This window comes from Pelophylax lessonae (assembly GCF_965119305.1).
Source record: "Pelophylax lessonae genome assembly, chromosome: 1".
In the NCBI taxonomy this organism is placed as follows: domain Eukaryota; kingdom Metazoa; phylum Chordata; class Amphibia; order Anura; family Ranidae; genus Pelophylax; species Pelophylax lessonae.
Genome location: NC_138768.1, coordinates 191876548 through 191891498, shown reverse-complemented (window position 1 = coordinate 191891498; position 14951 = coordinate 191876548). Strand labels below are relative to the sequence as shown.

At 43.2% G+C, this 14951-nt stretch overlaps 1 protein-coding gene across 4 annotated transcripts in view; it reads right to left on the bottom strand.

Annotated features, from left to right (window-relative positions):
• The window catches only part of DMXL1 (Dmx like 1), a 328770-nt gene that overhangs the window by 30686 nt on the left and 283133 nt on the right, over nucleotides 1-14951 (bottom strand). For all 4 annotated transcript variants that reach the window (XM_082251711.1, XM_082251708.1, XM_082251710.1 and 1 more), the window contains 3 exons: nucleotides 12966-13167; nucleotides 9998-10115; nucleotides 6148-6234 (listed from right to left, as the gene is read on the bottom strand). In XM_082251711.1, coding sequence (XP_082107837.1) covers nucleotides 6148-6234; nucleotides 9998-10115; nucleotides 12966-13167 — 407 coding nt within the window. The remainder of the gene's footprint in view (nucleotides 1-6147; nucleotides 6235-9997; nucleotides 10116-12965; nucleotides 13168-14951) is intronic.

Sequence of the window (14951 nt, the reverse complement as noted above, 5' to 3'; positions counted from 1 at the left end):
TAGTCTGGAAATCGGCGAATCCACCGACGGTGGTACCGTCCATTTATTAAGGAGGGATTCTTCAAACGGATAGCGTCTAGCAATCCGTTTGGAAATACCAGGGGTTCGCTTTGGACGGACCCATTCCTCCTTAATTATATCATCAAAACATTTGGGCAAAGGAAACACCTTCGCTATCTTGGTAGGCTTGCGAGTACCAAACGCAATTTCAGTATCAACTGCCTCCGTAGGTGTAACCTCAAGTCTTAAGGTTTCCCGGACAGACACAATCAGTGCATCTACCAGCGCTTCGTCTTGCGCTATAGCGGAGGCAGAAACGTCGAAATACGAGACACCAGCCCCAGAAGAGGGACCTGCAGCCGCAGCGACAGGCTCAGAATCTGTATCTGAAATGTCAGACGAAATAGGGATAGGCGGGGGTCGTTTTTTCACCCCCCGTCCCTGACAGGCCACCTCCACCCGGGATACAAAAGACTCCAAAACCGCTGACAACGCATCAATAGTGAGTGGAGAATTGGAGGGTCCTGTGGCCCCCTCGAGGGGATCAGGTGGGGATACATGTGTAGCAGGGTCCATGGCAAAGCCAGGAACACCTGTCAGCAAACAAAGATTGAAAAACGAAAAAGAAAAAAAAAAAAAAAAAAAATGTTTTATGTAATCCCCCAGCGCAACAGCGCCCCTCAGTGCCACCTGTTTTGGAACCCCCACAGAGGGAGAGAGAGACACCCCAAGGGCTCACCACCTGATGCACAGAAGCTCCTACCGAACTGCTCTCAGCACTGTCCTTACAGAACAGGAAGCCTTATGGATCGATTTACCCGGGTAAAGGAGGCGGCTCCGCCCCTTCCGCTGCTCCTCGGGGCAAGCTGGGTGTATCGAAGATGGCCGCCGCCATACAGGGGACACTTAGGCTACGCCAAAATGGGGTCCGACCATCCCACGGATAGGCCCGCGTCCACCTGACAGAGGGAAAGGGGACATTCTACTCACCATACCGGAACAGGCGGGCACCAACTCCTGACAGAACCCCTCTCCACCGAGGTGGGGGGGCTGTCGGCCAACAAGGACGCCGCGACTCCGATTCAGACTGGTCGTGGGCGACCCGGCGAGGCGTTGAACTCGCGGGGCCAGTCCCGTCCAATGGGACTATGTCGCGGCCAACCCAGCGCGGAGCTAGGGCCTGCACGCGCTCGTAGGCCGGCTGGGGTGACCACTGGATCTCAACATCCAGCCCTTCGCCCAGATCCAGCATCATTGCTTGAAGATCTCACAGGAAAAAAAAATGGAGAGAAAAAAGCTAACTAAAAAAGATTTATCTAAAAAAGCTTGCCAGGACCAGAGATCCCAGCAAGGAACTTAGGTCCTTACTCCTGACTAGGCAGAAAAAAACTGACATCCTGTAGCAGGGAGAGAGAGAGGATATGCCCTCTGGGACTGCCCCTAAGGTGTGGCCAGAACGTTTTTCCTGACTAGTGTCCTACTCCTGTAGGGGGCAGTATAACCCTACTCATATTAATCAAAGAGGACTGCGTCTGTCAATGAGCGACAGAGAAAGTAATATTTCAGTTATAGGTGGAGTTTAATAGGTTTGAGCACAGCACAGAGACTTAAACTACTGTGATTTACCCCTCCAGCGTCTTCATAAAAAAAAAAAACACAAAAATGCCAGAGTACAGGTTGAAATAGCATATAAGGAATATGGAGCAACAATATCATTTAAACTGGCAAATGATACTGTGTACTACAAGTCGGCTTATGTGATGTGGCTAAATTGCAGGGCAGCCACAGGAGTACATTAACAGAGAAATCTATTAAGTGTAACACTGTGCCTGGTGAGTGTGCCAATTCTTCACTTTCTGGTGAACAGAAACTGTAGCATCAGCATACTCAGAAGCTTCAAGTTTCTGCTTTAAGTGTATTACTAGCTAAAATATTTTCTCTTTTTTTATTAGCTGTGTAATCATAAAGGTTCCCATATTAAATAAAAGCTGCAAAGCAGTGTATCTTAAGAAATGTAAAATGGGCAGACAGTATTTAACTTATGTTAAACTCAGGAGATGAAGTATTCAGCTTCCTAATCCTGCTACAGAGTACACTTCCACCTCTAAATTTGCTGGTAAGCTTCATCAACCAATATCAATGCACAAAAGAAAATGGTCAAAGTGGCAACTTAGTAGCAGGGAGTCCATATTAGCATAATGGACCTCAAATGTCAGGTTTTCACTGTGCTCTAAAACCGATCTAGTTATTCATGCAGGCAGCTAAAGGCAAGTACTATATAAAAAAAAGTCTAGCTAATGTTTTAAAGTACCAAGTCACATCAAAAGGGACACTTTTTTGCCTTGACCTAAATTTTAATATTTGCCTAACCCCATTAACCACTTCCCCCTGGGTGGACGTCATATGACGTCCTAAACTTTGCAGGGGTATACCGGGATGATGCCTCTAGCTAGAGGCATCATCCCGGTACCGTGGTTTAAAGCCGACGGTCGGCTTTCCGTCGGTACCGATCGATGCGGCTCGGGAGCTGCTCGATCGTTACCCGGGGGGGGGCGGGAGGGGACGCCCCCCCCTCCTCCTGCCGCCTTCCGCGGCTTTTACTGGGGCTCCCGTCCCACCGGCATCGATCGGGTCTCCGATGACGTAACCCGGAGGCGGCGTCCATGACGTCACTTCCGGGTTAGTGTGCTGCAAAACGGCGGCAAATTTAAAAAACGGCTGTATGCAAAAACCCCGTTTTCTGCGTTTTGCATACAGGGAAGTGTAGTGGAGGGGTCTAGGCTCTTTTAGACCCTCGATCCCTCCATAAAGTGTACCTGTCACCGCATATTGCTGTCACAAGGGATGTTTACATTGCTTGTGACAGCAATAAAAGTGATCAGATTTTTTTTTTTTTTAAAAAAACTGTAATAAAGTTAAAAAAATAAATGGGAAAAAAAAATAAAAATTTAGCCGCCCCGGTCACCGTTAGCTCGCGCACAAAAAAAAACGTATACGGAAGTCGAGCCGCGAATGAAATCGCTGTTCAAACCACACATGTGAGGTATCGCCGCGATCGCCAGAACGTGAGCAATAATTTAAAAAAAAGAGCTACACTCTAACTCTAAACTGGTAACCGTTAAATAAATTTAAAGTGTCGCCTATTGAGATCTCTATTGACCGTAGTTTGTCGCCATCCCACGGGGGGGGGGGGGGGCGCAATTTTAAACCGTAACATGTTGGGTATCTATTTACTCGGCGTGACATCATCTTTCACAATATACAAAAAAAAATGGGCTAACTTTACTGTTTAGTATTTTTTAAATGCAGTGAAATGTAATTTTTCCCAAAAAAATGGCGTTTTAAAGACCGCTGCGCAAATACCGCGTGACAAAAAATATTGCAATGACCGCCATTTTATTCTCCAGAGTCTTTGCTAAAAAAATATATATAATGTTTGGGGGTTCTAAGTAGTTTTCTAGGAAAAAATACTGATTTTAACTTGTAAACAAAAAGTGTCCGAAATAGGCCTAGTGGTGAAGTGGTTAAAGAAATACAAATGATACAAAAAATAAATTAGGGTATCTTAATTGTACAGTACAGGGCACTGCCAAAGTGTTTATAGACCTTGGGTTATAAGCTCGTACCACTGAGCAATTGGACACTGACAAGCTTTAAAGACACACCCACTGGGTGCCTTCCTTATAACTTTATCCCTCTCTGTGAATTCTCGGTTTTATGCTAGTGTCTTAGGGTGATGGACCACCTCTTCTTCTCCACAGAGAAATCACACATATCTTAACTAGTTGTTTATTTTCTTTTATTAAGTTAACTTCAAATTTTTCAATCATAGTTACATAGTAGTTGAGGTTGAATAAAAGACAATAGTCCATCCAGGTCAACCTGTGTAGGTGTGTGTGGCCGTAATTATTTCACATACCCCTGAATGTTCTGATCCTTGAGATGTACGTCCAAGAGTCTTTTGAAAGTAGCCATACTTCCCCGCAGTAACTACCTTTTGTGGCAGAGAATTCCACAGTCTTGTAGCCCTAACAGTAAAGAACCCCCTGCGTTGCCTGAGGTTTAAACGCTTCTCCTCTAATCACATTATATGGCCTCGTGTCCTCATGTAATCCTTGCGACTGAAATTTTTTTTTCTACGCTGAGATCACCGTTGAGGTGTTTGTAAATTGCTATCATGTCCCCTCTCGGGCTTCTCTTCTCCAGGGAGAAAAAATCAAGCGCTTGTAAATGCTCTTCATAATTAAGGTCCTCTCATCCCCTAATTAGTTTAGTTGCCCTTCTCTGGACTCTCTCCAGCTCCAACACAGGACTGCCAACCCGAACTGGACAGAATACTCCAGATGCGGTCGGACCAGAGTTTTATAAAGTGGTAGGATTATAGTTTTATCTCTGGAATACATCCCCTTCCTTATGCATGCTAATATTCTGCCGGCTTTGGCAGCTGCAGCTTGACATTGCATGCTATTGCCAAGTCTATCCTCTACTAAGGCTCCCAGATCTTTCTCCATTTTTGATTCTCCCAAAGGTTTCCCCCCCAAAGTGTATTGTGCTTTTATGTTTTTGGTCCCCAAGTGCAAAACCTTACACTTCTTCACATTAAACATAATTTGCCATGTAGTTGCCCACTCTGTTATTTTGTTCAGGTCATTCTGTAAGATTTCTGCCACATGTTGTGAAGTTATTGCCCCGCCCAATTTTGTGTCATCCGCAAAAACTGAGATCGAGCTAATGCTGTTTATATATAAATTGAACAAGGTTGGTCCCAGGACTGAGCCTTGGTGGACCCCACTTACCACCCCAGACCAGTTTGAGTATGCGTTATTACCACCCTTTAAACACGCCCTCCTAACCAGTTCCGTATCCAAGAGCAAACCTTGTAGTCGATGCCTGCAGACCTTATTTTATAAATTAAGTGCTTGTGGGGAACTGTATCAAACGCCTTAGCAAAATCCAGGTACACCACATCCACTGGTCTCCCCCTATCTAGCTCATTTCCTCGTAGAATGTTAACAGATTCTTCACTTTCTTCTAACACCACAAACAGTAGCAGTGTATCAAGATCGGCACGACCTCAGTAAACCTTGGGAGCTGTACTCAGACCCTACACTATGGGGATAACCCTTAATGTTGTTGAAGGCACTGGATGCTTCATGTGTGCTTACCTTGCCACTTGATGCAACACATGTTGTCAGCTGAAGATTGCTATACAGGTCCAGAGCCATGGTCCATCCCTACAGGACCCAGTCCCTGAAGATCCCTCCAAGCATATACCCACCGAGAGATGGACAACTGTCTTGAATCTGTATATAGCACCCTGCGGCTAACTCCTCACGTTGCACTATATGCCCAGGTGAGCGCCCCTAAGGCTTTGGTTACACTTGTGCATCTGCATTTCCATGCACTTTGTTTTTTCTTCTGCTTTTCCCTTCTTTTTTATGCACTCTCACTGAGGACTATAGGGCTAAAATTGCAACGTCACACCAAAAAGTGTCCACACCTTTTTTTAAGTCACATGGAAGCACAATGAGTAATGCGGGAATAAGTCCCATAGACTATAATGGGATTCCTCTTGTCGTGATTTACACACGACAGCAGAACCACAACAAAAATCGGACAGGTGTGAACAGGGACTGATGTAGGATTCAGTGCCTGAAGCAACTTTACAGGCAGGCCCCACATTTCTGCTGGGCGGGGTCTAGGTACGGTCCCACAAGGCGCAGCAGGGGAGTCAACCGATCTAGAAAGCTGCAAGGTGAAAAACTGCAGCGGTAGCAGCTAGTACACTTGCTAGAAGAGTCCTAATGAAATAAAATAGGGGAAAAATAAAGCTAATAAAAGGAAATGGTTTGCTTCCCTCAGAATACAGAGAAGATGTCCATTCACCGAAGGACACTAGCAAAAACTGAGGCTTGCTGGAAGTGTGCAGAGTTATATTAGGGCTATCTTTACAACTTTGTTTGCCAGTGTCCAATTAGCATAAGCCAGTCTGTCCTGTAATTTACATTTAAAAAAATATATATTTTTCAACATACCACTATTCTTTGTGAAGCACAAAAACAAGGGTTCGATTAAAAAAAAAAAAAAAAGATTAGCAAAGAGTTAAGAATATTGTCAAAAAACAGAAGATTAATGCATCGAAAATACCTTATTTACTGCAAATGCAGTAATTATGTCAGACTCTTTGTGAATTATTCTTGATCTTCCTCCTGAAGAACCCAGATCTGTTTCCGTCTGAAAACAATTTGAAATTTGAAAACCATTAGAAAAATACCTGAATAAATTTATGAGTGCTCAATTCCTGCAAGTTATTAAAGTCAAGCCACTCCTAGATTCAATGTGCAAAAAGTGCAAAGCATTTTCATAATAATAAATAAGTTTTAAAAAAGAACTTGTGAAAGTTATCCTCAGTTAGTTAAGCTCCGTTCACATACTGTCGTATCAGATTGGGGGCAGAATTGCCGCGATCCCGAATCATTGCAAATTGCGGAATGCCCATGTGATTCCCATGACTTGCAATGGCACCCCAAACACGCGATTTTACCGCGCTTGTCACCCGACGAATTTCAGTAAAATCATGCAAACAGAATCGTGATACACCTGTCCCCCAAAAAAAGTACAAGAACTTCTTTTGAGTGACAGGCGTACCGCGATTCTGTTTGTGCGATTTTACTGCAATTTGTCGGGTGACAATCGCGGCAAAATAGCATCACTTTTGGGGTGCCACTTCAAGTCACGGGAATCGCACAGGCGTCCCAAGATTTGCTATGACTCGGGATCACGGGCAGAATCACAGCGATTCTGCCCACGACCGGATAGGCCAGTATGTGAGCGGAGCCTTATTTTTTGTTATGTTTACAAACAAATTCATATATATTTTTTTTTTTTTTTTATCAAAACCTTATTGACAAGGATTGTAAGTGACCATACAGCCCAATAATATGGTACACAGATCAATCAGAAAATAATTATTGCACATACTAATATATATGTATATATATATATATATATATATATATATATATATAGTCGGAAAAATAAAAGGCAGTCACGGGTTTATAGCACATATATAAAGTTTTTTTCTTTTTTTGCAAAAACAGAAAACAAAAGGAAAAAGAAAGAAAAACAAAAAACGAATCAAACCACCCGAGCTTGTTAATGGACATCTGCTCAAAATGTCAACTTAGCTACGCCTATATATATATACAGTAAAACCTTGGATTGCGAGCATAATTCGTTCCGGAAACATGCTTGTAATCCAAAGCACTCTTATATCAAAGCAAATTTCCCCATAAGAAATAATGGAAACTCAGATGATTCGTTCCACAACAATTTATTCATAAGTCCTTTAGTTTATAGTCCATATAAAAAGATTTTAGCATTGCGATAGGTTGTGTAACCATAAAATGTCCATCCACAAATAGCCGCTTCCACAAGGGCATTAGAAGCAAAATCCAGCAGGAGCTACAGAGTATCAAAGAGAAGAGAGGCACCTCTAAGTGTAGCAATATGGTTCCATTTAATGAAGGTACAACATTTAGCAACTCACATGGTTGATGAATAAAACAGGCACATCTAAGTATGCAGGCATCCGAGGTTAAGCAGTCCACATTGACTATCTTCTGCACCGCCGGCTGCCAGTCTGTAATTCTGACCGGGAAGACCACCCTGGAGTAATGCGATCTGAAAGCGAGGGGCAGCATGGAAGGGATGACGTAGATGGCGGTGTGGAGGATGGTCTATTTGGACAGCTTTACCCCTGATGCCTGCATCCTTAGATATACCTGTTCCAATCATCAACCATGGGAGTTGCTAAATGTTGTACCTTCATTAAATGGAACCATATTGCTACACTTAGAGGTGCCTCTCTTCTCTTTTATACTCAGCTGTGACTTGAGGCTACTTGTATATCAAGACATTGCTTGTATATCAAGTCAAAATTTATTTGAAAATTTTGCTTGTCTTGCAAAGCGCTCTTAAACCAAGTTACTCTCAAACCAAGGTTTTACTGTATATATATATATATATATATATATATATATATATATATATATATAAAACATAAGAAAAGTCCCAAGCCCAGGCAAACATCACTAAAACTTTTGATGGGTTTAAAATCATAACAATCTATCCATTACTAGCTGTGGAGGGGCAAGGCTAGGGTTATCTAGCCAGCTATGCCAGACAAGGTTGGATTTTTTGACTGCATTAAGATGGCGAATAGGCCAATTTTTCTCTAAGAAGAATAGAGTTAACATAAGCAAACCACTGGGCCCTAGTAGGCACAGTAGATGTCAGTCAAAATCGAGCAATCAACTTCCTAGCAAGGTATAATAATCTGGTTACCATGATGTAAATACCTTTGGATACACTTCAGCATCAATTGCACCCAACAGACACACCAGCGGGGTGAGAGGTATAGGTGTTTGGGCTAGATCATAAATAGTCTACATAACCTCTGCCTAATATAGTGTAAGTTTCGGGCAATGCCATATCATATGTATAAAGTCCCCTCTGTGGACTGAACATTTTGGGGATAAAGGAGAGTCCCTCCAGCTCCAATCAAATAGTTTAATAGGTGTACAATTAGTTCTGTACAGGATAAATAGTTGTGAGATTTTATGGGAAACCGATACCGACACAACTGGAAGAGACTCCAGGGCCATGTCCCATTGATGCCCACCTATATCTTCTATATCAGCAGTCCAATCGGTTCTACAATTAAGTAAGGCAGGATCCTCAATGGATGATAAGACTGAGTATGCTCGCAATGTCAACCCCTTGCGATCAGATGCCTGCATAACCTCCTGTATCAAGGAGGAGCTAGAGACGGTCAGATTTAGCATTTGTTTTTGGGTCTGTATCGCATGCCGGAGTTGGAGATATTGATCAAATTGTTTGTGTATTAATTGAATTTCCGCACATAATTGATTATACCCCTTGACAGTGCCACTAGAGTATAGTTGATTGAAAAAACAGATCCCCTGCTGCCTCCATAAGGAAAATCCCTGTAGCTTACATCATTCAGGATACTTAGGATTATTCCACAATGGAGTAAACTCCATAGGTACGTTAAAAACAAATCCATATTAAACTGGTTGTAAAGTCTAAACATTCCCTGCAATAAGGTAAAAAATGTTTCAGTATGTATATCGTCCCCTCACCCCCAAATAATTACCTGAGCCTGATATTGAACCAGCACTGTCCCTGCCTGTAACAGCTCTTTTCTCCCTGCTCTCACAGGCTTTGGTAAGAGCAGCTGGAGTCACTGGCTGCTGCTGTCAGTTAAATCCTATGACTGAGGGGCAGGGCTGAGCCTCACTGTCTGTCTCTAGACATAGGCAGTGTGGCTCCGGAAGGAGTCTAATGCCTCATACACACGTTTAGATAATCGTACGACTCATCGTTTGCATTTTGTTGCATGATACTAATATCGAATTCATCAATGCGTACTTAGCGTATGATTTTTTTCGTACGATTCTGGAAAAGCTTCCTGGTTGCGTAGCTACGTATCAGATAGTGCAAAACAAAAACAATGGCAGCCAGGCTTTTTCCGGATTATTTTTGTGTTTCTGATCATGCGTGGTCTTTGTCTATCGATTTTTAGCGGACGCATATGTACTGATTAAACAATTATCGTTCGCTAGGCTATCGTATGACATAAGTTTTCGTGTTTGTCCCTTCGGATTTTGTTGGACAAACTGTCGTGATCGGCTGTCGAAAGCTGTGTGCTAACGATCAGATTATGGTGCGATCAAGTCTAAAGCAATTTTTTTCTTACGATTATCTGAACGTGTGGCACAATAAGAAGGGGCTTCCTATAGTAACATACTGAGAAGAGGAGGAGCCAGCAACACCAGCAGGGCACCCGAGAAGAGGAGGATTGGAGCCATTTGGTGTAAAACTACTGCATAGAGCAAGCAAGTATAAGATGTTTATTATAATAAAAGAAAACAAAAAAAAAAAAAAAAAACTTTACAAAAGCTTTAAGACATACCTCATTCAAAGATCTCTTCTTTGTAAAAATGTTCCTTATAAAGGTTTCCTGGATGTCCTCTTGTTTTACTAAATATTGCCAAAGCCTCTTTACTGGCAGGGTACTTGATTGCTTGGATCTAAACAGTGAAATGGCAGAAAATGTGTTTATTAAAAAGACTTAAAATGTTAAAGCAAGTTGTTACCAACACTGAACCGAAATATGTTGTTGTTTAAAGCCATTAACTAGCTAGTGGAAAGTGAATGCATGCTGTGTATTCATGGCCCATTCAGAACTTGATGCCCTTGTGAGTTGCATTAATGTGTGTTTTTTTCACATGGTAACGTGAATGAGCGGTCAATGCACTCCCAAAAAAAAAAAAACACAATTTTTGGCAATGCAACAAACCAAAATACACAATGGTGCAATGCTGTGCACTGTAGTACAGAAGTGTTGGAGCTGTGTTGCCTTAATGCACATTAATGTAATGCATCGCACTGAAAAAGTGTGAAAGGATTTTGAAAAGCCAATTAAAATGACCTCTATAATGCTAAGGTGTAGAAAAACTACAAAAGGACCTGAGCTCCAGGAAAGCAGAGAGACTGAGGCCCAGTGGTCGAGTACTAATCTAGGGTATATATCAGCTTTGTGCAGGTATTTGCCATTCTCCACAATACAGCCTTTATGTAGAACTAGATAGCCCAATTAAAGTGGTAATAAACCCCAAAGAAAACATTTATTATACTGGCCGCTTACTAATTCTTAGATGTGATGGCTGCATCAGTTTTCTTTTTTAAGCTTTCTTTCCTTTATTTTCACCTGGTAATCTTGCCAGTAAATCTGTAGTTTACAAATGCAGCAGTTACAGGGTTGAGACGAACCATTTACTACTAAAAGGGGTGCTTACAATAACCAGCTTTTATTTGTGTGAAACCTTTATCCCAAATGGAAAAAAATTGGATTTTTGACTTACCGTAAAATCCATTTCTCTGATGTTCATTGACGGACACAGCTCCTGATTCTTCTTAACCATTGGGTTATACTGCTCCGTACAGGAGTAGGACACTAGGCAGGAAAAAGCTCGACTACGCCTTTGAGCAGTCCCAGGGGGTATATACACCCACTCTCCGCTATAGGCACTCAGTTTTGTTACAGTGTGTCAGAAGAAAGCCAACTCCACAGAGGGGTGGATGCTGTGTCCATCAATGAACATCAGAGAAAAAGATTTTACGGTAAGTCAAAAATCCCATTTTCTCTTTCGTTCATTGACGAACACAGCTCCGGATTGTTCTTAACCATTGGGATGTCCCAAAGCAGTGTTAAACATGGGGAAAAAAATTCCCAAGGCTAACCATAGCCAACCAGGTAACCTAGAGCTCAACCATAAACAGCTGGAGCTCACCTGAAAAAAACAATACACCCTCAAAGAGGACCAGGTCCTCTAAACATCAGCCAGCAAAACCTTGCGGTCAAAAGAAGCATCCGCAGATGTCAACACAACCACTTTACAAAAAACTTTGTGAAAGTGTGCACCGACGACTAGGCAGCCGCTTTGCAAACTTGCATCACTGACGCTTGAAGATAAAAAGCCCAGGAGACACTAAGCGCCCTAGTAAAGTGTGCCTAAACAGGGAACGGAGGATCCTGACCCCTGATGCAATAGGCCTAAACCACCGTTCAGCAGGCCGGTCAGCAGCAACTCCAACCAGCCCCCGTTAAGAGCATGTGGCAACAGCAAGCTCATAACCTCATCCAGGGAGGAGGGGTCTGAAAGACCCAAAGTGAGCGGAAATTTAGAGGGGCTGGAGGGAAGACCGAAAATTTAGAGGGGCTGGAGGGAAGAGAGGAGAACCTGGGGGTCCAACTATCCCAGGGAGGGGCCCACGTCCATCCCAAAACCCTCCACGGGTAGAGGGGGGACAGCTACTTACCATACTAGGAACAGGGTGGGCACCGCTCCAGACAGGACACCGCTCCATCGTAACATGGGTGCTGTCGGCCAGGAGGAAACGCTGCAACTCAGGCTGAAGCTAGTTTGTACGCATCCTCGTGAGACGTTTAACGCACAGGCTAGGCCCCCGTCCAGTCGCAGCCGACCTAGCATGGAGCTGCAGTCTCAACGTGCTCGCTGGCCGGACTAGGGGGACCCTAAGGATCTATATTATCCAGTTCATCGCCCAGTCTGGCACTTGATTGTAGCTCTCACGGAAGCAAAATAACACCAAGAGGAAAAAAAAAAATTCAATTTAAAATGAACAAATTGCCAGGACCAGAGAGAGATCCCAGCAAGGAACTAGATCCTTACTCCTGACTAGGCAGACAAAAACTGAGTGCCTATAGCTGAGAGTGGGTGTATACCCCCGGAAACTGCCCATAGGTGTAGTCAAGTTTTTTCCTGCCAAGTGTCCTACTCCTGTAGGGGGCAGTATAACCCAATTGTTTAGAAGAGTCAGGCGCTGTGTCCATCAATGAACGAAAGAGAATAAAAAAACTGTTTGCTGTAACTGCCTATAAAGTGTTAGTTGGAGTTTGGCTACAATTTGTGTATCTAAACCTGCTAGTACATCTAACACTTCCCTCTTTCAGATTAACAATGCTGCAGTACAAAGGTGCCCCTGTGCTCCTTCATCTAGAGTGGAATCACTTCAGTACAGGAGTGTGTTACTGGTCAGATCAAGTGAAAACAAGTGGGAAAAGCCTAAAAAATGAAAAACGAATGCGGCCACCACATCTAATTGGTAAGGTGCAATATATGACATTTTTGGTTTTGGGTTTAATAACGCTTTAAGGCCTTTTTTTTTTTCTTTTACATAAATACATACAAGAATACAATTAAACATTACTTTATATAATTCAAAGTATTATCTGTTTAATCTATCTGAGTAACCAGTGGAGATTTCAACAGTTGTATGACAATCATTCACCTAACACTAACATTTTGTATTTTACAGAACATTAGGAAATTTTCATTAGCTGCAAGAATACCAACTTGAAAGGTGTATTTGTTGGCTCCAACAATGCTTTGTGCCTCAAGATTGCAGGTCCAACAGACGGAACCTCGTCTGTGCTTGGCATGGTAATAAAATCCTGTGGTGGACCACCATAAATTTCAAGTCTTCGCAGGAGCACCTGCTCCCACCTTTGCAAAGTCTTGAGAGTGGCATGACAGAGGGGTGAGGCTACAGGAAGATCTGTAAGAATCAAAAGGAAATGTGATTCAGTCTCACCAGATAACTACTTTTTTCCAGGTCAGATATGGGAGAGATGATGAAAAATAGCATAACCTAGCTCAACTGTTTAATCAGACTTTAGTAGCTGGAAACCAGTGCTCAGGCTGGGAAGTCCTCTCTCTCCAATATTCACACTCAAGAAGCCAGCAGCTTGGTGAACTCTTCATTGCAGAATCTTTATTGGCTACATATTAATGCATACAGTCTAAAACACTAACGCGTTTTGGCCACAATGGATTTCCTTATAGCATAGCCTATACTATGAGGAAGGCTGTTGTGGCCAAAACGAGTTAATATTTTAGACATTGTATGAGTTGATATGTAACCAATAAAGATTCTGCAATGAAGAGTTCACTGAGCTGCCGGCTTCTTGAGTGTGCCTGGAGAGATGGCCCTTGCTTCTTTTTTATGCTTCACTATCATGGATCTGAAACTCAAAAGCTGAACCTCCCTTCTGCCACAAGAGTGCCTATACATTCTATGAGAATCACAGGGGGTTCATTCCCTCAATGTGGCTGATGAACCTTTAGCAAAGAAATTTCCTTAAAGAGGAACTGCAGTCAAAGACACAAAATCCCCAAAAAATACAACAGTATGTAGTTCTAACATTTTAAAGCGTTATTAGGAATTTGTATTGTTTGTAACCTAACTTTTTTCCTGTCAAACTGCTCATCTTTCATTCCCCACACTTCTTGTGCGAGCAGCCATGTTTACTAAGGGCAATTGAAGCCCTGGCCGCAGTTTTCCTGCAATAGCCTATGTTGCTCCACCTCGCTGGCCCATGAAATCTCGGGCATGCGCAGTACAATATGCCTCCTGGTCGCGCATGCGCAGAAAGCAGAGCACTTCTGATCCAATGTGTTCAGGCTACTATAGCAGTGCAGCCCTATGTTTACATGCTGATATAGCAGGGCCAGTTTGCTGCCGCTGCTATAGCAACCAGTACACATTGGATCGGAAGCGCTCTGCTTACTGCGCATGCGGGACAGGGAGGCATTGCACTTCTATCTCCACCCCCCCCCCTCCAGTCCTGCAACCTACGCACTTTCCTGTGACTTCCCTCAGGCCTCCTCCACTCTCCCCCCTCGGCTTGCAAACTCTCACGAGAGTGAGAGAAAAAAAAAAAAACGATACCTAAAGATTCTTTCCGGGATTCAGCGCGAGTGCTGTATAACACATCACTCGCCGAGGCAGATTTCAAGAACAAAAAGTGGAAGTGGCAAATATACGGTATTACTGTTACTAAATAACGGAATTTTTGTAAAATCTTACCGTAAAATTCCTTTCTCTGAGTCCTCCGACAGTCGCCGCCCCTTCATAATCTTCACCAATGGGTATTGACCTTTGCTCCGTAGGAGTAGCTAGGCAACAAGATTTGTTAATATAAAAGCTTTTAGCATATCACACCCCTAGGGGGCGGTCCCCTCAGTCAATACCTCCCTGCTTCCAGCATTCTCAACTCAGTTTGGTAGCATAGCAGTAGAGTACATAAACAAACCCCAAAAGAGGGGCGGGGGCAGCGACTGTCGGAGGACTCAGAGAAAGGAATTTTACGGTAAGATTTTACAAAAATTCCGTTTTCTCTTACGTCCTCCGACAGTCGCCGCCCCTTCATAATCTTCACCAATGGGACGTCCCAGAGCAGTGTAGACATGAGAGGTGGGAAAAAAGCAACCGCGCATAAAGCAACGCAGTACCCACATCAGAGAAAGGAACCTTACCAAAGTAAGAGAACCAACCGGGCA